We start from the raw sequence: 25,744 nt of genomic DNA, 5'->3' as shown, positions 1-25,744 counted from the left end.
GGAATTAGGCCATTCAGCCCATCAAGTCTACTCCACCATTCAATCATGGCTGATCTATCTTTCCCTCTCAACCCCATTCTCCTGCCTTCTCCCCATAACCACTGACACCCATACATATTAAGCAATGGCCAAAAATAGATAAACAATTAGATTATCTGCAGTGATACTAGTTGATTGATATACACCGATCAGCCAAAACATTATGACCTGATGAGCCAAAACATTATGACCACCTGCCTAATATGCTGTTTGTTGGTCCTCCGTGTGCAGCCCCATACGCAGCAGGGTGCGATGCACTGTGTATTGTGACACATTCCTCCCATGACCACCATTAAAGTTTTCTATGACTTGTGCCACAGTCGGTTCGGACCAGACGGGATAGCCTTCGTTGCCCTCGCGCATCGATGAGCCTTGGGCACCCAACACCCTGTCGCCAGTTTGTGGTTTGTCCCTCCTCGGACCACTGTCGGTAGGTACTCACCACTGCTGACCGGGAGCACCCCACAAGCCTTGCCGTTTCAGAGATGCTCTGACCCAGTCGTCTGGCCATAACAATTTGGCCCCTGTCAAAGTCGCTCAGGTCTTTACTCCTGCCCATTTCTCCTGCATCCAACACATCAACTTCAAGAACTAACTGTTCACTTGCTGTCTAATATATCCCACCCCTTGACAGGTGCCATTGTAACAAGATAATTAATGTTATTCACTTCGCCTGTCAGTGGTCATGTTTTGGTTGATCGGTGTAGGTTGCTTCATTGCAAAGTGTAATGACATTTTTTTTAATGTACAAATGAAAGGATAAATTGGATCTCAATTTCACAGGAAGATATTCAACATCACAGCACTCCCACTAATGAAATGAATATAGTCTCTGCTCATATGATCAGGGCTTGAACCCATAAAACCCACACGAATCTTAAAAACGCTGACGTTGCCAAATCTGGCCATGTTTCAATAGAGACTAATGCAAACTCATTGACAAACATTGAACAGAATAATGCTTGATAAGCATTTTCAATGAGAAAGCTAATGTAAATTGAAATCTCCTTCAAAGGAGACTTGGGAGATTTAGGCAAGTTCCTCACTCTCCAATGCGTTCTGAGAGACCTTCTCTCACTGCCCCCCTTCTGTGATTCTTGCTGCTTCCCAGCTCTTTGACAATGCCCTGACCTGAACTCACTCCTCTACTATCCTTACCTCCTTATCTCTGCCCTTTGTCCATCCATCTACCAACAAAACCCTCCCCTCGCCTGGATCCACCGATTACTTGCCAGGCTTTGTCCCACCACCACCACCACCTCTCTTCCATCTCCCCCCCCCCCCCCCCCCCAAACCAAAGTCACCTTAGCACAGATGCTGCTTGACCTGCTGTGTTACTTCAGCACTGTCTTTTGTGTAAACCAGCATCTGCGGTTCCTCGTGTCTACATAAATTACTGTTGTTAATTTTGCACCAACTCTCAGTCACTGCAGCCACCCAACCCCTACACACTCCTACATGTCCTCCATCCGATGCCCTAGCCAACCTACCATCTAGACACAGGTTACATTTAAAGATCAAGACGAAGAGAACACATTCAGCCTTGCGTTAGAATCTAGCTCCTGTTGCTAAATTCAAAACATTTAGTATTTTAGTTTAGAGGCCCTTCGAGTCCGCAGTGACTGCACATTAACTTTTTACAAAATATTTTTTTTACTGAAGCCAATTAACCTACAAATCTACACATCTTGAGTGCGGGAGGTAACTAGAGCACCTGGAGAAAACCCACGCAGGTCATGGGAGAACGTACAAACTCCATGCAGACAGCACCCGTAGTCAGGATTGAACCCAGGTCTCTGGTGCTGTAAGGCAGCAACTCTAGCGCTGCGCCACCGTGCCACCCTAGTGTGCTGTTTGAGACCATCTATCACTGTATTTTAAGGAGATGGAGAGATGAATGATAGGGTTGGAATGGTGAAAGGAGGTGTAGACAAGAAATAATCCAACCATAGTTGGAAAAAGTCCCAATAGATGAACATGTGGTTTTCTTCAAAGTACTACAGAAACCTTTAACTCACTGGTCTATAAAGCACTAGATTTATGTGGACAAATCAAAACATTAAAATCCAAATTAGTGCCAATAGAAAAATGTGAAACATAGTTCAAGGCCACCCATAGGTTTTACTGCAAATAGTGTTACTCTGCCTGCCTTAGAGATCTCAAACTAATTGAATTGATTGAAAGATACAGCATGGAAACACGTCCCTCGGTCCACCAAGTCCATGCCGACCACCTGTTTGCAGTAGTTCCATGTTATCTCACTTTCACATCCATTCCCGACACACTAGGGACAATTTACAGAGGCCCTGATAGCCTACACGCTCACACTTTGGGATGTGGGAGGAAACCCGCTTGGTCACAGGAAGAATGTGCAAACTCCGCACAAACAGTGCCCAAGATCAGGACTAAACCCGGGTTATCTGACACCGAGGCAGCTGCTCTGCCAGCTGCATAACCCCACATCGCTAGAGTTTATATCGATACTAGACCAAGTGAACCCTTTGGGCCCAAACCTCACCTGCATTGGTGCAGCACCCTCTCCTTCCCCCCACCTCCCTCCATCTCCCCCTCCCCCTACTCCAGCCCCCCTTATCCTCCCTCCTCCCCTTCCGTCCCTTCCCCCTCCTCCCTCCCTAGGAGATAGATTTGAACTTTAAAATGTGAATAACTTAAAAAATATAACCGATTTCAATGAAATTTCTTCCATTAGCACCAAAGGGATGACAGTGAGTAAGGTGGGCCTAAAATCGTCGCGCTATCGTGTACCATTTTGGCTGTAGTTCAGGAACAAACAAACAAACGAGAGTTTTAGTATATAGATGTGATCTCTAGTGTTAATTAAGAAATGAAACTAGCTTGTATATAACTGATAACAGGGCGGCACAGTGGCGCAACAGTATAGCTGCTGCCTTTCAACGCCAGAGACCCAAGCTCGATCCTGACTTCGGCCGATGTTTGTACGGAGTTTGTTCGTTCTCCCTGTGACCTTGTGGATTTTATCCGGGTGCTCCGGTTTCCTCCAACACTCCAAAGACGCACAGGTTTGTAGGTAAATTGGCTTTGGTAAGTTATAAAATTGTCCCAAGTGTGTGTAGCTTAGTGTACAGGGTGATCGCTGGTCAGCGTAGATTCGGTGGGCCCTCAGGCCTGTTTCCGTGGTGTATCTCTGAAGTCTAAAGACTACTCCCTTACATCTACAAAATGCAGTTTAATTACACTTAACACACAAATAATATAACCATCAGGTTACATGAGAAAAGATAATGTTTTCTGCAGATTGAAGCATTTAAAAAGCTGACCAACTATTAAGGATTAAGACCCCTAGAAATATCAAACCTGGATGGGAAAGTACAACGCATGTCTGAAACACAAAATGGGAGAAGGCTGTGAACTCCAGAGGATACGAAATAGGAAAAGAACACAGCTGACTTTTAAATCCAAAAGAAGAATATGCAATGAATGCACAGTTCTACTAATATTAATATGTAGTATTTAGTTTAGAGAAACAGCAGGGAAACAAGCCCTTCGGCCCAGCGAGACCGCACCGACCAGCGATTCCCGCACATTAACACTACCCTACACTCACTAGGAACAATTTTTTTTGCATTTATACCAAGCCAAATAACCTACAAACCTGCATGCCTTTGGAGTGTGGGAGGAAACCGGAACAACCAGGGAAAACCCACATAGGTCACGTGGACAACATACAAACTCCGTACAGACAGCACCCATTGTCAGGATTGAACCCGGGTCTCTGGCACTGCAAGGCAGTAGCTCTACCGCTGTGCCGCCCTACTTATGTAGTATGCTACTAATACATGTTGTGTAAATGCCAGCAGATCAAAATTTGCAAACATCACATGCAAAGAATCTGATTACAATTGTTTGCCCAAGTCAGATGTGATCCCAGTGCACTGAATATACAAAGTGCTGGAGTAATTCAGCAGGTGAGGCAGATGGCTGAAGTTAGGTTTTGAAGTTAGGATGCTGCCTAACCCACTGAGTTACTCCAGCACTGTGTGTCTATTTTCTGTATATACCAGCATCTGCAGGTCCTTTCCACGCATTAAGTATACAACTCCTCTTGCATCATTTTAGCTTAACTACATTTACGTTCACTCTGAAAGATGGCTATTTATGTTCACGTCTAAACTCATCCTGTTGGAACAGCTCTACAGATTCAATAGGTGCAGATGTGCAAAAAAATTATCATCTCCAGCATGACTGGAATGTTAAAATTGTCAATTGAAAGAGAACAAATTAGTTGAAATGGGCAATATGGAACAGAAACACACAAAAATAAGGCATTCAGCGAGTCTTATGATTATAAAACATTCTGCATGAGCTGAAATGAACAATAACACTATATTCAAAAGAATTAAACTAAAAAAGAGGAAGAAAACACAAAATACATGTGGTGCATCACATCCCATGTAGACTTACAAGGGTGGGCAGCTTAAAAAATAAATAAATGGACAGCACAATATCCACACTTACTCAAATAATTATTTCGGGTTTTCTGTACCTCGATGTACGATCGGCTTTTGCCTAGTGTGACAATCAAGACAAAACAACAAGCGGGGGTTAAGGCAGACCACAAGGTTTTGTATTTAAATATGCCACCTCAACAAACTAAGTTCCACATTTGAGGTAGTCTTTCTCCCTTTCTTCGGAGAGGGCACTAAAATCCATGTTTAGCAACAATGAAAACTGTTCGATATCATTAAACAGCAGCGTTTACTGCTTTTAACAGCATACTCCAACCACTGGAGCTGAAACTAAACCTGGATTAACATTAACGCGACGATCTTGTATAAAAGTAAAGTTTAAACCAACGATTTGCTTTTGTGCGATCCTGCATCTTGCAACATTCTGAAATGAAATTCAGACTACTTTTGTTTTTCTCTTCTGCCGCCAATTACCAAGAGGCAAGTCAGAGCAAATGAAGAAACATTTCTATTTACTTAATACCTTGTACGACTTCAATATGTTTCTCAACTGGAACAAAAATCAGCCCTACTACTCTCCCTAAAAATGCCCACCAACGATAAAATGAATCTTCTCAAAACAATAAAACTAAATGCAAAAAGATTTCAATATATAAATATTAGTAATCAATGACATTAGCATGACTGCAGTTCACAGATTCATCAAACAATGCTCAAAGTAGCACAACATTAAAGGATGGCATTTTATATAAATTGCGTGTAAAATTAAAAATATTTAAACATTTTTCTAATAATTTGCAAATTGATTATTTTTGATGTTAGGTTATTCACAATCTGTCATGCATTCTCACCCAACCAAATTAGGTGTCCATTATCTATTTAAAGGAATTCTGCTAATTTACGAAATCTAATTAGGACTAGGACTGACTAATTAGGGCTATGTTCTAATTAGGACTATGTTCAAATAGGTTTTGTCATAATAAAAAAAATGACAGGAGGAAGAGTTTTAAAAAAAACATTTAAGTACTTAAAACATACAAATGAATTGGGAAAAGTTTAGGTTTGGTTTATTATGGGCACATGTTATTACGGACACCGAGATACAAGGATAAGCTTTATTTTGAAGGTTATCCAATCAATCAGATAACACTATGCATAAAAACAATCAAGCTAAACTCAAATACAATAGATAGGAAACAAAGGGGAAGATACTGAGTGCAGAATATAGGCAGGTGGGGGGAAATAGTTCACAAGTTATAGGAGTAGAAGTAGGCCATTCGGTCCATTGAGTCTACTCCGTCATTCATTCATGCCTGATCTCTGCCTCCTAATCCCATTTTCAGGCCTTCTCACCATAATCTGTTCTAATCAAGAATATGTCTATCTCTGCCTTAAAAATATCCACTGACCTGGCCTCTACAGCTCTCTGTGGCAATGAGTTCCACAGATTAACCACTCTCTGACTAAAGAAGTTCCTCCTCACCTACTTTCTAAAAGAGCGCCCTTTAATTCTGAGACTCTGGGCTCTGGTCCTAGACTCCCCCACCAGTGAAAACACCAGTGGCATAGTGAGGAATGCGGAGGAGTCACTGTGGTGGATGTTCATGTTAAAATGTATTTTGTGTGTCCTGTTGCTTTTTATTGGCGTGACTGTATGGCAAATGAAGTTCCTCGTATGTTGCAAAACATACATGGCTTAATAAAGTATGATTATGATTAGCTACTAGAAACTAGGAGGACACAAAATGCTGCAGTAACTCAACAGCTCTAGAGAACATGGATAGGTGGCATTTTGGGTCAGGACCCTTCTTCATACTGATTTAGGGGGGGAGGGGGCAGGAGGGGTGGAAGAAGCCGAGAAGGCAGGTATTAAATATGTTATTCACACGTCAGCTTTGCTTCTTCTGCACTCTGACCTTCCATTTTCTGTTAAATACGTGCACAAACTGATCTAATTCCCATTTTCTCAAATATTTACAAATAAAAACATGCAGCGCCTTTGTACCTTGTGAGCTTTGTACGGAGTCACTGGAGGCCAGACTTCCACTGCCACTCTCAGCGAAAGGTTGTGCTTCTTCTTTCAGACTGCTTTCTTGAGCGGCCATGTTGCTCCCCTCGGTCGCTCTTGATACCTGCTGTAGAGTCTCACTCACCAGTTGGCGGGTCTGCTCACTCACCATCGTGGCCTGGAAGGCCACCGGCTTGGGCTTAATTAGAACCTGCACAGAGAAGCAACCGTTATTACTTGGATAGATTAGTGACTTGGATAGATTAGGAGAGTGGACAAATGCATGGCAGATGCAATATAATGTGGATAAATGTGAGGTTATCCACTTTGGCGGCAAGAACAGGAAAGCAGAGTATTACCTGAATGGTGGCCAATTAGGAAAAGGGGAGATGCAACGTGACCTGGGTGTCATGGTGCACCAGTCATTGAAAGCAAGCGTGCAGGTGCACCAGGCAGTGAAGAAAGCGAATGGTATGTTGGCATTCATAGCAAGAGGATTTGAGTATAGGAGCAGGGGGGTTCTGCTGCAGTTGTACAGGGCCTTGGTGAGACCACACCTGGAGTATTGTGTACAGTTTTGGTCTCCTAATCTGAGGAAAGGCATTCTAGCCTTAGAGGGAGTACAGAGAAGGTTCACCAGATTGATCCCTGGAATGGCAGGACTTTCATATGAAGAAAGACTGGATAGACTAGGCTTATACTCACTGGAATTTAGAAGACTGAGGGGGGATCTTATTGAAACATATAAAATTCTTAAGGGGTTGGAGAGGCTAGATGCGGGAAGATTGTTCCCGATGTTGGGGAAGTCCAGAAACAGGGGTCACAGCTTAAGGATAAGGGGGAAGTCTTTTAGGACCGAGATGAGAAAACATTTCTTCACACAGAGAGTGGTGAGTCTGTGGAATTCTCTGCCACAGAAGGTAGTTGAGGCCAGTTAATTGGCTATATTTAAGAGGGAGTTAGATGTGGCCCTTGTGGCTAAAGGGATCAGGGGGTATGGAGAGAAGGCAGGTACAGGTTACTGAGCTGGATGATCAGCTATGATCATATTGAATGGCGGTGCAGGCTCGAAGGGCCGAATGGCCTACTCCTGCACCTATTTTCTATGTTTCTACTTAATAACCTTCAGACACCTAGTCCCTACGTTTAGTCCCAAAGGAGGCAATAACCTTTGGAAACTTAGTCCCTACATTGAGTAAGCTTGGAGATAGCACAATTTCTATCCATTAAATCCAGCAGCAATAGGCGGGTTTGCTCCAGGTGTTCATAAATTCATCAGTCAAATGAGCAATTGTGCCAGTTGGCCCATCAAGTCGTCACCAGCCATTCAATAATGGATTATCTAGCTTTCCCCTCAACCCCATTCTCCTGTCTTTGCCCATTACCCCGACACTTTTACTAATCAGGAATCTGTCAATTTCCACCTTAAAAATGCCCAATGACGGCCTTCATTGCTCTGGTTTCCTCCCAAATCCCAAAGAAGTGCAGGTGTGTAAATGTCCTCTCTAAAATGTCCCCGGTGTGTAGGGAGTGGATCAGAAATTGGGATAATGTAGAACTAGTGTTAACAGGTGATCGATGGTCGCCGTGGACTCAGTGGGCCAAAGGCCCTGTTTCCATGCTGTATCTCTAAACTGGATTGGAAAGATTTAGAGGGATATGCAGGCAGGTGGGACTGGTGTAGATGGGGCATCTTGGTCGTCCTGACCAAGTTGGTCCACAGGGCCAGTTTCCACGCTGAATGACCCGAAACGAAAAAAAACCTCTGTTTCCTGTCCAATTTTCAAACCATTTACAAAAAAACCATGATTATAAAGCAAGTCATCCAAGTTGTGCTTAAACTCACTGATGCCCGGTAGCCTGCGGGTGTCGAGCTCAGATAGACACAAAATGCTGAAGTAACTCAGCGAGTCAGGCAGCATCTCTGGAGCAAAGGAATAGGTGATGTTTCGGATCCGAAGGAGGGGAGGTGGGGGAACAAGAGAATGGAGGCAAGAAAAGGCCAGAACAAAACAGGGACGGCAACAGATGGCCTCCGGAAGCGTGGAATCCATATTGGCCCATTGTTGGCTGGGTAAGATGTGCTAACAACAGGAGTATAAGGATGTGAACTAGTACGATGGCTAGGATGTGGAAGAGTGGGAGAGAGTGGGGTGGGATGGGGAGGAATGCCAGGATTACTTGAAATTAGATATCAATGTTCATACGGCTGGCCAAGCGAAATATGAGGTGCTGTTCTTCCAGTTTGTATATGGCCTCACTCTGACAGTGACAGTCTCAGGCATACATAGTTGACAGAGATTTCTCTCCTGACCTGGTTTTTTACCCTGAATCAGCTGAATGGCCAAGCTGAGAGTAGCTTCCCACCAATCTTGGACAATCGGCTGCAATGGTTCTCCCATAGCAACCCAACCATCCGCAAAATGGTGGTTGAGCAGGATTCAGATTGGGGTTGAGAGGGAAAGATAGATCAGCCATGATTGAATGGTGGAGTAGACCTGATGGACCGAATGGTCTAATTCTGCTCCTATTATGAACTCAGGATAGTTTGTCTGTTTGTTTCTATGTTAATTGTTTTTGTAAAGCGCTTTGAGCATGTGATAAGGCGCTATATAAAATAAATGAATTATTATTATTATTATTATGAACAATAAACATCTGAGATCACAGTCTCCATCAGCCAGTTTTTCCTATGTCTTATTTCTGCCGCCTGAGAACCCACTCACCTGCGTTTTCCCTTGCTGTCCGTAGAGAATCTTAGTGGGGATAATTTTTGTGGTGGGTTGTACTGACGAACCCAACCCTTTTGGCTGAGCTACAATCATTTTAGTGATAGGTCTGGTTGCCGTGATAATTGCTGGTTTTGCCCCTGCAGGTACTGCCTGAATGGTCTTCTCACCCTGAATGAAAACAAAGGGTCATGAAGGAAGATTTAAAGTACAGATTCTAACCTATCATGAACATCACATGATTTTCTCTCTTGACTGATATGCCCTCAGCTTTTTTGATTCAAACCATCTACTAATGAACCTCCTCCATTGCCAGAGTGAGGCCAAATGGTTAGTTAGTTTAGTTTATTGTCACGTGTACTGAGGTAGAGTGAAAACCCTTTGTTTTCACCCCCCCCCCTCCATTTCTCTCCCCCCCCCCACCACAACTTCCACTTAAATTCCTCCCTCTTGCTTCAAACTGCATGCCTCTTCTATTCTTATCTCCTATCTCACACTTTTCATATCCGGCTTTTGACCAACCATCTGCTAATCAAAAACCCTCCTCACCTGTATCCACTTGCCAGACTTTGTTCTGCCCCACCTCTTCTCCAACTTCCTTTGTCACCCACCCCCCCCAAATCACTCTGAAGGGTCCAGAACCAAATCACCGCCCATCCCGAGATGCTGCCCGGTCTGCTGTTACCCCATCACTGTCTTTTTTTTGTAAACCAGCATCAGCAGTTCCTTATGCCTACGAAATCAAACCATTCTTTTGATATCCATCACAGAAGATAAGTAGCAATGGCTGGGATGATTAAGTCTTTCTTCCCTTTACTTTCTTTTAATTAAAGCAAAAAAACAAGCTCTCATTACAAGAGAATGGGAAATCGGTGAATAGCGAATGCTCAAATCCAATCCGTGGGGCGGCACTGTGGCGCAGCGGTAGAGTTGCTGCCTTACAGCGCCAGAGACCCTGGTTCGATCTGTACGGAGTTTGCATGTTGATTTTCTCCGGGTGCTTCTGTTTTCTTCCACATTACAAAGATGTGCGGGTTAGCGGGTTAATTGGCTTTTGTAAATTGTCCCAAGTGCGTAGGATAGAACTAGTATACAGGCGATCGTGGGCTGAAAGACCTATTTCCAGTCTGTATATTTTAATTATAACAACTTCCTTGACAAAATGAACATCCTTGCTTTCCACTGTTTCTAGCTCCTAATGTTGTGGAAGCTTACGTTTTTTGTGACCTTAACCGTAAAATTACTATGGAGAGGCGACATGACCCTGAACTTTTGAAAAGGTTGCAATGTGCTGGATTAACTCAGCAGGTCAGGCAGCATCTCTGGAAAACATGGATAGGTGACGTTTTGGGTTGGGACCCTTCTTCAGACTTGTTTCTACCGAACGTCTGAAAGTTAGCGATATACTCACCCCTGCATTTAACAGCGTCGTGACAACATTTTTTCCTGGAATACCCTGGATGGTCGTTCCCTTCCCTGCAGTCTTCTGCACAACAATAACATTTGGCTTCGACATCATAGAGGTCATTGGTATAGTTGTTATTTTTGTTGTTGTCCCTAATGGCAATGCATTAATAAGGAACGTCACTGAATAAATTTAGGTTTGTTTAGGCATAAATTCAGCTGAACAACTCTTATCGTATGCCAAACCTTCTCCAAAGGAAGACAGGAAATTAAGAAACGAAATAAAATTATTAGCAACTACAAAGACACATGAACAGAATATTACCACTCCTGCACCTTAAGTCCCAAGGAGAAGACAAGTATTAGTAATGAAAAAAAATATATATTATCAATTTGAATTAAAAAGTTAAAGAGTTTCATTTTTTTCTTGTGAACATACCAGTCACATGGATCCCTTGTTGGAGAAACCATACACATGGTGGATCAAAGTTCACTAATTGGCATGGGTATGTTATTGTGATGCGTACAAAGATATAGTGGAAATACTTTGCTATTCTTGTTATCCAGTGAAAACATGCCATACGCGAGTATGTCAGGTAGTGTAAAAGAGTAAATAAAACAGAATTCTGAATATAATGTTGTGGCTGCAAAGAATGTGCAGATTTTTTAAAAGTGCAATGCGACAAGATTTTTACGATTCACTTCTGAATTCCAAACTACAGCCAAATTTCACCGCCCTGTTGGTGGTGCACCAGAGTCTTTTGAGTGTGGTTAACACCTGCACCGGTGAGCAATAGGGCAGCCCAGTGGGGCAGCTGATGGAGTACCTGACAGTGCGACAGACCTGGGTTCAATCAGACCTGACCTCGAGTGCTAACTGTGTGGAGTTTGACATCCTCCCTGTGACCGTGTGGGTGCTCCGGTTTCCTCCCACATCCCAAAAGATGTGTGTGTTTGTAGGCTAATTGGCCACTGAACAATTGCCCTTGATTTAGTTTAGTTCAGAGACACTGCGCAGAAACAGACCCTTTGGCCCACTAAGTCCGCGCCAACCAGCGATCCCCATACACTAACACTATCCCACACACTAGGGACAAATTTACAATTTTTTACCAAAGCCAATTAACCTACAAACATGTACGTCTTTGGAATGTAGGAGAAAACTGGAGCACCTGCGGAAAACCCACGTAGTCACTGGGAAAACGTACAAACTCCATACAGACAGTACCCGTAGTCAGGATCGAACCCGGGTCTCCGCTGTAAAGGCAGCAACTCTACCGCCGCGCCACCCTGTAAATACGACTCCCCATGCACTTCCAACTCCCAATCCACTAGTGGATGAGAAAGTGGGATAACATCGAACTAGTGTGCATGGGTGATCAATGGTCGGTCGGCATGGACTCGCTTAGCAAAAGGGCCCGTTTCCCCACTGTATTTTAAACCAAAGAAAAAACTAACCAGACACGATGCTGCTGCTGATAATCTTTCCACCAAGTGACGTGGCGAGTGATTTTGGTACCACAGTGATGATACTCCCACTTGTAGTTTTCATGTAAGTGGCAGATCCTGGAGAAGCTGCCATACGGGCACTGATGGTGGGATTCAACGTAGGACGCGTATAGGTAGTTTGGGTACCTGGTACATAACAGGAGGCACATACATTTAATACAATATCTCAGGCACCAATAAAATCTCACATACAAATTTATTTACACAGACCCGCAAATGTCAATGACTTTCAAATCGAAGAAGACACCACCGGGATTTGGGCAACCTGTCATGCCAGGTTTAAGTCCTGTATAAATATCACTTGCGCTCGTCCCGTCAAGGCTTACTGAATCACCTGGTTGCTAACCTTTGTACCTCTGCTTCCCATTCCCACAGGCCATTCTGTCCTGCGCAAAGAAGCAAACTGAAGGAACAGCATCTCAGGCCTTCATGGGCAGCTTACAACCCAATGGCGTGAACATTGAATTCTCTGACTTTAACTAACCCACAAATCACCCCCTTTCCTCTTCTCCCCCAAGATCCTCTTTTTTTCTTCACCCCTCCCTCCCCACCCCTGAACTCAAGCTGATCTTGCACCAGTTTCTCACCCCCCCCCCCCCCCCCCAACAGTATCCCTTCAGATTTTGTAACTTTTCTATCCTCGAGTTTCACAATTCGCAATCCTTTTGGGCGCACACTGGTCTTTTTATCTCTGGCCGTTGTCCAACAATTTACCTATCCAAAAACCCTCTCGCCTATGTTCACTTTATTACCGACTAGGCTCTGTCATGCCCTCTGCCCCTCTGTTCTTCCAGTTTCCTTTCCCACCCCCTCCCTCACAATCAGTCTGAAAGGCCCCGACCCGATACATCACCTATCCGCATTCTCCAGAGATGCTGCCTGACTCGCTGAGATACTCCAGCACTTTGTGTCTATCTTAAATAGCACTTACCTGTTGGTGTAGTAACCAGTTTGGTTGTCATGATAGCACCGTTGCTGCTAACCACCATGATGGGTGAAGTGCTCGTACTAGACATTGTGACTGGTTTTGGCAGAATTTTACTAGGCTGCATCTGCTGCGTTATTATCTTCACACCTGCGAAAAAAACGCAAGCTATAATTCAGGCCGTCAGTCACAGGGGCAGAGACATAATACAACACTCTCCTGCTCAGTCGAGATTTAACAGTCTAGATTGCACTACAATAAATTATGGAGAGAGGTTGGAAGTGATTTGTCTTGAAAAGAATTGCACTACATGAGGACAGTTTCAACTTCACCCAGCAAAGATTATCGAGCCAGAAGAAATAGGATCACCACCTTCCAAATATATTGTAGTCGATGATTAACAAACGGGAAATATAATGGGATGTGACAAAATTATAAGATATAAATTGCTTTAATTTTTTTTTCTAAATTTGGGTTTATAAGTGTCACACATACTGAGGTATCGTGGATAGCTTTGTTTTGCATGGTATCCAAACAGATCAGATGTACTGTACGTAATATAATCAATTTACAACAAAAAAAAGTGTGCTATGCTTAAATCCAGATGGATTTCCCCATTTACTAGTGGCTTAAAATCCATTGTCCATTTTACCTTATTAATGAATCCTAACACACTCAAGTCCATTTGCAACTGAAACAAATTTCTAGTTAATTACTCAATTAGAACAGACACAACTCAGCTGTTGATGCTATTAAAAATTTGAGTTTCGATTAAAATCTCACTTTATGGCACGCTGTTAATACAACCCATCTGAAAACAAGTACCTACCAACCAACTTGACACTTCAAAAGCTATTTCAATTAAAACTGATCAGTAAAACTATGTTATGCAGTTAAATTGAAGGGACTTTGCTTTGCTTATGCTCATTTGCACTAATATGTTGTATTTTCTTTCCAACATTTTTTCTGCTGACACAACGGCGGCACGGTGGCGCAGCGGTAGAGTTGCCGCCTTACAGCGAATGCAGCGCCGGAGACAGGTTCGATCCTGACTATGGGCGCCGTCTGTACGGAGTTTGTACGTTCTCCCCGTGACCTGCGTGGGTTTTCTCCGAGATCTTCGGTTTCCTCCCACACTCCAAAGACGTACAGGTATGTAGGTTAATTGACTGGGTAAATGTAAAAATTGTCCCTAGTGTGTGTAGGATAGTGTTAATGTGCGGGGATCGCTGGGCGGTGCAGACTCGGTGGGTCGAAGGGCCTGTTTCCGCGCTGTATCTCTAAATCTAAAAAAAATCTAAAAATCTAATCGTGCCAGAATCATCTGATGATTATGATCTGAAGATGTGATGGAAACTCAAGGTGGAGATAGCAAACAGAAATAATAGAACCATACAATTTTGTAAAACCGGTTGGTCAGTTCCAGCTTCCTTTCTTGAAGCAAGGTATAGAGGATTCATAAAATTACCAAAAGATTCTCTTGTGACATAGATTGTGTAAGTGTCAGGTTAGGAAACTTTCTCTACCTTGTGGATAGAGAAGTCAGAGAACAAAACCAGGAGCGTTTCTTAATAGAACAATTCACTCTGAAGACATGGTCTCAAATCAGACTTTTCCTCTTCTCGCACCATCTTCACGTCCACAGTTAAGCCATCACATCCTTTTAGTCTTGTTTAGTTGAAGATATAGCGTGGAAAGTCCATTCGGCCCACTGACCAGCAATCCCCACACATTAACAGTACCCTACACACTCTAGGGACAATTTTACAATTATACCAAGCCAATTAACCTACAAACTTGTACGTCTTTGGAGTGTGAGGGGGAAACCGAAGATCTTGGTGAAAACCCACGCAGGTCACGGGGAGAACGTACAAACTCCATACAGATAAGCAACCGCAGTCAGGATCTAACCTGGCTCTCTGGCGCTGTAAGGCAGTAACTCTACCGTTGCACAACTGTGTCGCCCTTCAATTCAGAGATCAGATACATCTAGCTCATCATCTCAGTGTCAGATTCACCCAGTATTGAAACCAAGACGACTACATTACTGCCCTGCCTTCATGGTTACTTCTTCAAAATACTCAAATGTGTGAGATACAATCTCTCATGCACAAAGCCAAGCTCTCCCTACTGGATAACCCATATCTTTTCCTTCAGAATCCCCTCCGGTAACTCGCCTACCAGATGTTTGGCTTACTTGTCCATTGTTCCCAGGTTTCTCACTGTTAAAGGCACAACATTAACTACTCGCTAGTCTTCCATCACCTCAGCCTGTCTTCCATCACCTTTACCTTTAAGGGTAAAGTATATATCAGCCATGGATCCTGTAATTTCTTCACAGGCTTCCCAGTGTTCTTGGTCCTGGTGATTTATATAACTTTGTGTGATATGCATGTATATATGTCTATTGGGTCTGTCGCTCTGCATCAGGTCTCCCCTCGACATCTGATGCACCACAGAAAACAATCCAAGTTTGTCCAACCTTATAGCTCATACCCTCTAATCCAGGCAGCATTCTGGTAAACATCATCTGCACCCTCTCCAAAGACTCCACATCCTTCCTGTAATGGGGTGACGAGATCTGCACACAATTTCCAGATGCATATATGCAATAAAGTCCATATTTTTGTTACTACCCAGTTATCTTAAGTTTAGAGTCATAGAGCCATGCAGCACGGAAACAGGCACTTTGGGCCAGGTCATCCATGCCGACCAAGATACCCCGTCTAAGCTGCTCCCACTTGCCCCTGATCCCTCTAAACCTTTCCCATCCTTGTACCGGTTCAAGTGTTTTTTAAATGCGGTATTGTATCTTCCTCCCCTGGCAGCTCATTCCATATACCCACCACACTCTTGAGTGAAATCCCTCAGGTTCATAATAAACCTCGCCCCTCTCATCTTAAACCTATGTCCTTGTCTTCAAATCCCCTACACTGGGCGAAGAAAACTCTGTGCTTTCACAGTGGCGGCATGGTGGCGCAGCGGTAGAGTTGCTGCCTTACAGCGAATGCAGCGCCGAAGACTCGGGTTCGATTCTGACTACGGGTGCTGGACTGTACGGAGTTTGTACGTTCTTCCCGTGACCTGCGTGGGTTTTCTCCGAGATCTTCGGTTTCCTCCCACACTCCAAAGACATGCAGGTTTGTAGGTTAATTGGCTGGGCAAATGTTTTTAAAAAATTGTCCCTAGTGGGTGTAGGATAGTGTTAATGTGCGAGGATCGTTGGGCAGCGCGGACCCGGTGGGCCGAAGGGCCTGTTTCTGCGCTGTATCTCTAAATCTAAATCAAATCTAAAACCCTACCTATTCCCCTCATGATTTTCTACAGGTTTATATAAAATAATGACTACATTTTTAACTTACCAGACTCTTGTTTGATTTGAATGGTGGGTTTGATACCGGGCGAGGTCTGAGACTGCTGCTGTGGAGATTGGGAAATCTGCTGCTGCTGCTGTTTGGGAAACTGGGTCAAGATCTGGGTCGGGGTTTTAGGAGACTGAAGCCTGGCTGCAGTGACTTTTACCGCAGTGCCAGATGCACCTGTCAGAGGAGAAAAGGAATAGTACTTTTATAAATGTAAGGCAGTTTGTTCCAGCACAAACCTTCATTCCTCAAGGTAGACACAAAATGCTGGAGTAACTCAGCGGGGCAGGCAGCATCTCTGGAGAGAAGGAATGGGTGACGTTTCGGGTTGAGACCCTTCTTCAGACTGATTCCTTAATATAGACACTATAATAGGTCTGAAGAAGGGTCTCAACCCAAAACCCATTCAAGAGAGAGCTAGATAGAGCTCTTAAGGATACGGAGTCAGGGGGTATGGGGAGAAGGCAGGAACAGGGTACTGATTGAGAATGATCAGCCATGATCACATTGAATGGCGGTGCTGGCTCGATGGGCCGAATGGCCTCCTCCTGCACCTATTGTCCATTGTATCATAACCCATTCCTTCCCTCCAGAGAAGCTGCCTGGCCCACTAAGTTACTCCAGCATTTTGTGTCTATCTTTGGTGTCACTGGTGGTGACGTATCAGGTTAGGACCTTCTTCAGTCTGTTCTCCAGGAATGCTACCTGACCCACTAAGTTACTCCAGCACTTTGTGTCTTGTTTCTACTATAATAATAAGTGTACTCCAAAAATCTGAACACAATCAAAGACATGCAGAATCCTGAGAACTATATACTGCTAGACTTGCAATTTTCCAATGAGATATTATATCTGGGCATAGGTGGATATTAGAAAATAAACAACAGCAATATTTGAAAAGCTGAAGAGTTCAGCTAAGATTCCTGGCTGACATTAATAAAGTATAGGAGTCTGACAACTGTAATGTCCAGGTTCAAGAGCAGCTTCTACTCTCCAACCACCAGGCTATTGATTCCAAATAAGCCCTGAACTACATAGATGGGCGGCACGGAGGCGCAGCGGTAGAGTTGCTGCCTTACAGCGCCCTGGGTCCTGGGTTCGATCCTGACTACAGGTGTATGGAGTTTGTACGTTCTCCCCGTGACCTGTGTGGGTTTTCTCCGAGTCCTTAGGTTTCCTCCCACACTCCAAAGACGTACAGGATGTAGGTTAATTGGCTTGGTATAAATGTAAATTGTCCCTGGTGTGTAGGATAGTGTTAGTGTGCGGGGATTGCTGGTCGGCATGGACTCGGTGGGCCGAAGGACCTGTTTACACACTGTATCTCTAAACTAAACATGGAGGCATTGTTTTTGACTTTGCACTATTGTGTGTTTTTATACACACATGCTCACACACACACACCTTTTTTGTTGTCTATTATGATGTTTGCAACATACTATGTTTACATATCATATCATATATATACAGCCGGAAACAGGCCTTTTCGGCCCTCCAAGTCCGTGCCGCCCAGCGATCCCCGTACATTAACATTATCCTACACCCACTAGGGACAATTTTTACATTTACCCAGCCAATTAACCTACATACCTGTACGTCTTTGGAGTGTGGGAGGAAACCGAAGATCTCGGAGAAAACCCACGCAGGTCACGGGGAGAACGTACAAACTCCTTACAGTGCAGCACCCGTAGTCAGGATCGAACCTGAGTCTCCGGCGCTGCATTCGCTGTAAAGCAACAACTCTACCGCTGCGCTACCGTTTCGGGTCGAGACCCTTCTTCAGACTGAAGAAGGGTCTCGACCCGAAATGTCACCCATTCCTTCTCTCCTGAGATGCTGCCTGACCTGCTGAGTTACTCCAGCATTTTGTGAATAAGTACTATGTTTACATATCTGTTGTGCTGCTGCAAGTAAAAATGTCATTGTTCTGTTTTGGGACACAAGACAATAAAACTCTTGACTTGACTCGACTCTTGACGTTAATCCACCAGGCAACATCCCTAGAAAGAGGAAATATATGTTTTCTCATTTCTCCTAATGGAACCTTATTGAGTGTTTTTTTGTATTTTAATAGTGGCTCTTTATTTTATTGACTTTGGGGCAGTATGGAATTATAATAAATATATTTGAATATCTTACAGCAAAGGGCAGTGGCCAGTGCACTGTAGATCACATCACGAGATGCAATATTTCATCCGTACACATCACAGCTGTGAGCGCCTACGTTGCATTTCCCACCAGGCGAGTGCTATTTGTGAAAGCTGGATATCAGCATTAGTTCATTGAAAAGCGATGTCCAAGTGCTTGTCGTCTTGGTTGCCAAGAGTAAAGATTTAAAACATTCATAGCTGAACTCAAGACCAAGCAACTCATGCATTTGTCTCAATAATCTACTCAAATTTCAGTGTCTACTTTTAGACATAGAGCATTGAAAAAGGCCCTTCGGCCCAGTGTGTCCATGCCGACCATCGACCGTCGTCGCACGGTGGCGCCGCGGTAGAGTTGCAGCCTTACAGCGAATGCAACGCCGGAGACCCGGGTTTGATCCCGACTGCGGGTGCTGTCTGTATGGAGTTTGTACGTTCTCCCCGTGACCCGCGTGGGTTTTCTCCGAGATCTTTGGTTTCCTCCCACACTCCAAAGACATATAGGTATGTAGGTTAATTGGCTTGGTAACTATTTTTTTAAATTGTCCCTAGTAGGTATAGGATAGTGTTAATGTGCAGGCATCGCTGGTTGGCGCGGACCCGATGGGCCAAAAGGGCCTGTTTCCGCGCTGTATCATTATACTAAACCCGTTCACACAAGTTCTATGTTATCCCGCTTTCTCATCCATTCCCTGTACACTAGGGGCTATTGATAGAGGCCAATTAGCCCATGTCTTTGGGTTGTGGGAGGAAACCGGAGCACCCGGAAGAAATGCACGGTCACAGGGAAAACATGCAAACTCCACACAGCCAGCACTCGGGGTCAGGAAAAAACCCGGGCTCTCTATGTCTGTGAGGCAGCAGCTCTACCAGATGCGCCACTGGGCCGCCCCATACTTACTATTTGGTGGTGTTATCCCAATTCAAACAGGCGCTAAACTGTTGGTCGTCCTAATCTGCATCAGCATTCAAAATGAAAGCTTGGAGGAATTGATATACAGGCGCACTACCAATTTCCGGCACCCTTGGTTCCAGAGCCTTACCGGATTACCCATTTCACCGGACCAACAGAAGGGACGTGATAATCATTCTTCATAATAATAATAATAATAATAATAATAATAATAATGCGGGTTGCTGCCCCCGTTCGGCATGTTGATTTATCCAGAGAACAAGAAGGGAGAAGACGGGAAACGAGAAAGCACAGTCACTGGCACACAACTTAAAGTAAAAGTTTACTATGTTGTGTGCTTTCCATCTGCCCCCCGAGCCGGGTCCACTCACGATCTCAAATCAGGCAACTCGAGGTCCCGAGACTCATACATGCTCCCAATCAGATTTTTTTTTAAATTAAACATATGGGAGCTTGCATATTACAAGGCGTGAGACTCCCAGGATTGTTGTTTTTGATACGACAGGGGGCTGCGAAAGCTGTGTCTCTGTGAAGTACAGCGAGGTGTCAGCCAGCTACACAGCAATTTAACTTCTGCGGCTTTCATATTGGATAGCTGTATTCAAAGGGCATCAGTTTTTAGTTAAGATTTGCAGATATTTTAATGCTTTGCTCTGATGTCATATAACCATTGTGCTTGGATAAAAAGTTTTAGAAATGCTACAACTGGACTCTGCAAATCACTGAGAATTCAGTGATCCTACAAAACATGGGGAAAAAAAGGATTCCATGGACATTCCAAAGACATGGGAAGATGAGGATGCTCATGTGCACTGCAGGTGCAAAGAATCGTTTCCACATCGGCATTTTGCCCAGATCAAAGGAGGTGCCACACCATCAGTTGCTGAAAAATCAGTGGTGGACATTTATAATGAGACCGTTCTAAACAAATGCATTTTTCCATTACCTTGAGCTATTGTTGACATTACCACAGAAGATGACGATGATATCAGTGACATAGCAGTAGCAGAGGACGAAGGAATGCTGCCCACATTAAAGGGTGGCTGGGTGGCAGTGATGACCATTGGCTGTCGCTGGGTGGTGGTGGTGATGACGGACGTTGGCACGAGTTTGGTGACAGCCGCGTAGTTGTGAGACTTGGACAGAATGTTGGGCACGAACGTTGAACTCGGCGATGTAGTTACAATTATCACCTATTTAAAAACAAACGCAAAGTAATTATGCATCTTCTACACATTTTGTACCACTTTTTATCACCACGAGGTTCCAATTCAGTTTAGTTTCGTTTATTGTCACGTGTGCAGTGAAAAGCTTTTGTTGCTTGCTATCAAGTCAGCGGAAAGACAATACATGATTACAATCGAGCCATACAGTGTATAGATACATGATACGGGAATAACGTTTAGTGCAAGGTAAAGCCAGCAAAGTCTGATCAAGGATAGTCCGAGAGTCACCAATGAGGTAGATAGCAGTTCAGGACAAAGTCCTCCAAGGAAAATTAAGTGCTTTTTGGAAATGTCATCTCGGATATAATGTAGCAGGATCTACTAATGTAATGCATTGAGTAAAATATATTTTTACAAATTAATTTTTCATGATTCATAATTATTCATTTTTGTTTGCCTAATTAACAAAGCTACTTGTTTAGTTTAGAGATACAGCATGGAAACAGGCCCTTCAACCCGAGCCCATACCTAGCATCAATCACTCATTCAAGTTAGTTCCAGTGTTATTCCACTTTCTCATCTACTCCACACACACCCACACTTGTGAACTTGAGAATACCGTTACTTTTTGTTCCCATTTCTTTACCATCCTTTACTCATACTGAAGTATTATTTTGAGGGGACTAGCTACATTTAAGCATGAAAATAGGAGTGGGCTGCCCAATTGTGAAGTCAAAGCAGCATTGCGCTAACCTTATCTACTATTCACAGTACTCAACAGTACTCAATGGTTCAATAGTGCTCTAACTGCCACATTTGCCAAATGCAGAGTGAAATTGGAGAGCAATCAGATTTGGAGACTTCAGTTAATTTTTCTTTCCCTGCCATGGAACATAATGCAACAATCCAGGTAATAGGAACTAATACAGGATATATTAGTTCAGGCAGTTCCACTGGAATGTGCGGTCAATCAAATAGGCCTTTTCCCCATTTTGTTTCTAAACCCAAGGCACTATATCATCGTTACTTTTTTGCATATCTTTCATTCATTGTTCCTTATCTCTTTACATCATCGTCTATATCTCTCGTTCCCCTTATCCCTAACTAGTCTGAAGAAGGGTCTCGAATCGAAACTTCACCCATTCCTTTTTCCAGAGATGCCGCCTGTCCCACTTACTTACTCCAGCTTTATGTGTCTATCTTCGGTTTAAACCAGCATCTGCAGCTCCTTCCTACACAAACTGACTTACCTTCTGAGTAGCTGTGTTTGTCGTTTGGGTTGTGGGCTTTGTGAAGGTAATCTTCACCGGTGACATGTGCGAGGGAATGGAGTTTGCAATGCTCTGCATAATGTTGCTCACTTTCGGGCTGCTTCCGACGGGAACTGCAATTGCCTTGGCAACTGGCATGGCTGACTTGGGAATCTCTTTGAGCACCACAGGGGAAGAACTTGATGAGTTTGTACGCCTTCGTTTCCGAGGTTTGTCATCTTCATCTGCGCAGCTGACGCCTGTACAGTAAAAACTCGTTAGCCCACAAAGTTAATGAGCTGCAGTCGACAAAATTTAGGAAAATAGAAAGATATGTTTCCCCCCCAGCTTGCTGTCACTACCTTTCTTGCCACCATAGTTTCAGTTATCCATAAGTTGAAATGTGCATTTTTCACGTGCCTTTCAACCAGTACAGGAGCACCGCGGAATTGCTGCTGCCTCACACTCCAGAGACCCGGGTTTGATCCTGACCTCGGGTGCTATCTGTGTGGAGTTTGCACCTGGTGCAACGACACCAGCCTGACCGCGGGAGAAGACGGCAGGGGAAGGGAAAAGACATTCTGGCCTTCCATCACAGTGAGGAGGGGACTGGAGGACTCACTGTGATGGATGTTTCTTTTTTTTTGTGTGTTGGTTGGGGTTGTGTAATTTGCTTATTTTATTGCTTTTATTGTTGGACTGTAGGTGACTAAACTTGTTTTTTGGATGACAAATAAAGATATCTTGAATCTTGAATCTCTTCTCTCTGTGACCATGTGTGCTTCTTCCAGGCGCTCCAGTTTCCTCCCACATTTCAAAGGCATGCAGGTTTGTAGGTTAATTGGCCCCTGTAAATTGCCCCAGCGTGTGGGAAGCGGATGAGTCAGTGGGATGACACAGAACTAGAGTGAACAGGTGTTCAATGATTAGTGTGGATTAGGTGTGACAAAGTGCGTAGGAAAGAACTGCAGATGCTAGTTTAAATCGACGGTAAACACAAAATGCTGGAGTACCTCAGCGGGACAGGTAGCATCTCTGGAGAGAAGGAATGGATGACGTTTCGGGACGAGACCCTTCTTCAGACTGATGTCAGAGGAGTGAGCGGTACAGAGATAGAATGTAGTTAGAGACAGTAAGACTGGTGGAGAACTGGGAAGGGGAGGGGATGGAAAGAGAGGGAAAGTAAGGGCTACTTGAAGTTAGGGAAGTCAATGTTCATACCACTGGGGTGCCAGCTACCAGAACAAAATATGAGGTGCTGTTCCTCCAATTTGCACTGGGCCTCACTCTGACAATAGAGGAGGCCCAGGCCAGAAAGGTCAGATTGGGAATGGGAGGGGGAGTTAAAGTGCTGAGCAACCGGGAGATCAAGTGCCTGTTTCCATGCTGTATCTCTAAACTAAACCGTGAACGCATCAAACTTAAATTCTACTTATTTATTTATACACAACCATTTACCCAAAGCAAAAAGTCAAAGAGAAGCAAATGGGATTCATCACTACCTAGGGGTGGCAATAGTAAATTCTGCTGCTGCAATTAGTTCTCCAGCTGAACTTAGCTAACTGCATCGACAAGATATCAAAGCCAGGATTGCTCAGCATGTACAGTTAATGCCATAAGACATTAAACATGTTCATTAGGCCATTGGTGAGGGTTTTATCATTTCATTAAAATATCTTGCAGGAAAAAGTGTGGCTGGAAAGTGTACAGAAGCAGCTTGCTAAATGGTGAGAAACTCCAAAGTTAAAAGATGCAGAGGGAAATGTTTGTCCTGGTATAAATGCTTAAAAGGTCATGCAGTATGTGTATAGTACAAAACAAAATTGATGTTTCAGGTCAGTGGTCTTTCATCAAAACTTATCCTAGTTCTGATCATTTTTAGCAGCTGTTTTGATGTCATACTTGTTGATTCTCCAATACTTTGCTTGTTGCTTACTGTGGCGCAGACAACTGGCCAGCAGGGGCAGCAGCATAGTGGGCAGAGCCACTGCCTCACAGTGCCAGAGACCCAGGTTCAATCCCGACTATGTGAGGTGTGCACATTCTCCCTGGAACCACATGGGTTTCCTACATATCCCAAAAACCTGCATTGGTTAATTGGCCTCTGCAAATCGCCCCTAGTGTGTAGTGAGTGAATGCGAAAGTGAGATAACATGGAACTAGTGTGAATGGGTGATTAATGGTTGGCATGAACACTGAGTCGAAGAGCCAGTTTCCATGCAGTATCTCTAAACTAAAACAACCGTATGTTCCATGCAATCACTGTAGAGCAAGCATAGAATATGGTTCCGACCCGAAGTTCTGCCTATTCCTTTTCTCCAGCAATGCTGCCTGAGCCCCTGAGTTACTCCAATCTTTTGCGTCTATCTAATTTTATGTAATCTTTTTAACCAGGAACAAAATACAGTACCTAGAACACCCAATTTCCATGCTTCAAATTGGGCTTTGGAAATAGTCCATATGTAAAATGAGAGGAAGAGCACTTACTTTTTACATAGACTGTGCTTCCGCTTGGCAGTACGACAACATTGGAAGCAGGGCTAGCCGGCCGGGGAGACTTGACCGTTGCTACACTCCCGCTGGGCATCGTTGTTGATGTTGGGGTGGGAGTGGTACTTGTATACGAATAACAAACAATCACTAAAAGAAAACAAAGCAAAACCTGTTTCATTTTAAATTAACAGCTCAGACAGATCAAAGAAAAGTTAAGACTGTAGGTACTCACAAAAAGCTGGAGTAACTCAGCGGGTCAAGACAGCATCTCTGGAGAAAAGGAATAGGTGACGTTTTGGGTTGAGACCTTTCTGCAGAAGAGTCATGACCCAAAACATCACCTATTCCTTTTCTCCAGAGATGCTGTCTGACCCACTGAGTTACTCAAGCTTTTTGTATCTACGGTTTAAACCAGCATCTGCTGTTCCTTCCGACACAAAAGTTAAGATGTTACTTGCAAGAAATTCAATGAGAAAGCTTGCATTTGGTGCCATCTTGTGTCCAATGTCTGCACTGCAATCAGTGCAGCTATGGATTGTACCACTAACTGCAATGGCTGGCACATCATACAAAATAAATTATATTTATCAAAGTTTTACATGTTTGACCACCAAGCCTGGCTGCATTTCATCAGCAAAGAAAGTAATGTGGCATTCCTTCAATAATATCCAAACCATTTGTTAAAATGTTGCCGTCTTTTCTCAGCAGCCTCTCCATGTCTGCAACTTTAGTGATCCCCATTTTAATGGGGAAGGGAGCAGGTATAAAAAAAATCTGAAACGCCATCGAGTACAACGGGGCAGGAACTTGAAGGGACAATCCACCCCCTTTGATTCTATCTCAGATTCCAGCATCTGTGAAACCATGTGGGTGAATAATAATTATATGGTTGTTAAGAAAAACCAAGAATAATTTTATTTTACATTTTTGCTTTTATACTTTTGGACAAGCTTAGTTTAGTTTAGTTTATTGTCACGTGTACCGAGGTACAGCGAAAACTTTTTGGCGTGTGCTATCCAGTCAGTGGAAAGAGAATACATGATTACGATTGAGCCATTTACAGTGTATAGATACATAAAGGAATAACGGTAATGCAAAGTAAAGCCAGCAAGGTCTGATCATGGATAGTCCGAGGGTCACCAATGAGGTAGATAGTAGTTCAGGACTGCTCTCTGGTTGTGGTAGGATGATTCAGTTGCCTGATAGCAGCTGGGAAGAAACTGTCCCTGAATCTGGAGGTGCGCTTTTTCACACTTCTATACCTTTTGCCTGATGGGAGAGGGGAGAATGCGGTGGCCGGGGTGCGACTCATCCTTGATTATGCTGCTGGCCTTGCTGAGGCAGCATGAGG

At 43.8% G+C, this 25,744-nt stretch overlaps 1 protein-coding gene across 9 annotated transcripts in view; it reads right to left on the bottom strand.

Annotated features, from left to right (window-relative positions):
* Positions 1 to 25,744, bottom strand: part of emsy (EMSY transcriptional repressor, BRCA2 interacting) — a 127,471-nt gene that overhangs the window by 84,777 nt on the left and 16,950 nt on the right. For 7 of the 9 annotated variants that reach the window (XM_078402007.1, XM_078401999.1, XM_078402006.1 and 4 more), the window contains exons 6-15: positions 24,388 to 24,540; positions 21,901 to 22,160; positions 20,431 to 20,677; positions 16,425 to 16,601; positions 13,069 to 13,212; positions 12,087 to 12,263; positions 10,636 to 10,781; positions 9,222 to 9,395; positions 6,493 to 6,706; positions 4,537 to 4,587 (exon numbers count right to left, since the gene is read on the bottom strand). In XM_078402007.1, the coding sequence (XP_078258133.1) occupies positions 4,537 to 4,587; positions 6,493 to 6,706; positions 9,222 to 9,395; positions 10,636 to 10,781; positions 12,087 to 12,263; positions 13,069 to 13,212; positions 16,425 to 16,601; positions 20,431 to 20,677; positions 21,901 to 22,160; positions 24,388 to 24,540 (1,743 nt within the window). The remainder of the gene's footprint in view (positions 1 to 4,536; positions 4,588 to 6,492; positions 6,707 to 9,221; positions 9,396 to 10,635; positions 10,782 to 12,086; positions 12,264 to 13,068; positions 13,213 to 16,424; positions 16,602 to 20,430; positions 20,678 to 21,900; positions 22,161 to 24,387; positions 24,541 to 25,744) is intronic. The other 2 variants (XM_078402003.1, XM_078402004.1) reach the window with 2 other exon arrangements.

Source organism: Rhinoraja longicauda, chromosome 7 (assembly GCF_053455715.1).
Source record: "Rhinoraja longicauda isolate Sanriku21f chromosome 7, sRhiLon1.1, whole genome shotgun sequence".
NCBI classification, from domain to species: Eukaryota; Metazoa; Chordata; class Chondrichthyes; order Rajiformes; family Arhynchobatidae; genus Rhinoraja; species Rhinoraja longicauda.
This window is presented reverse-complemented; position numbering and strand designations above follow the sequence as displayed.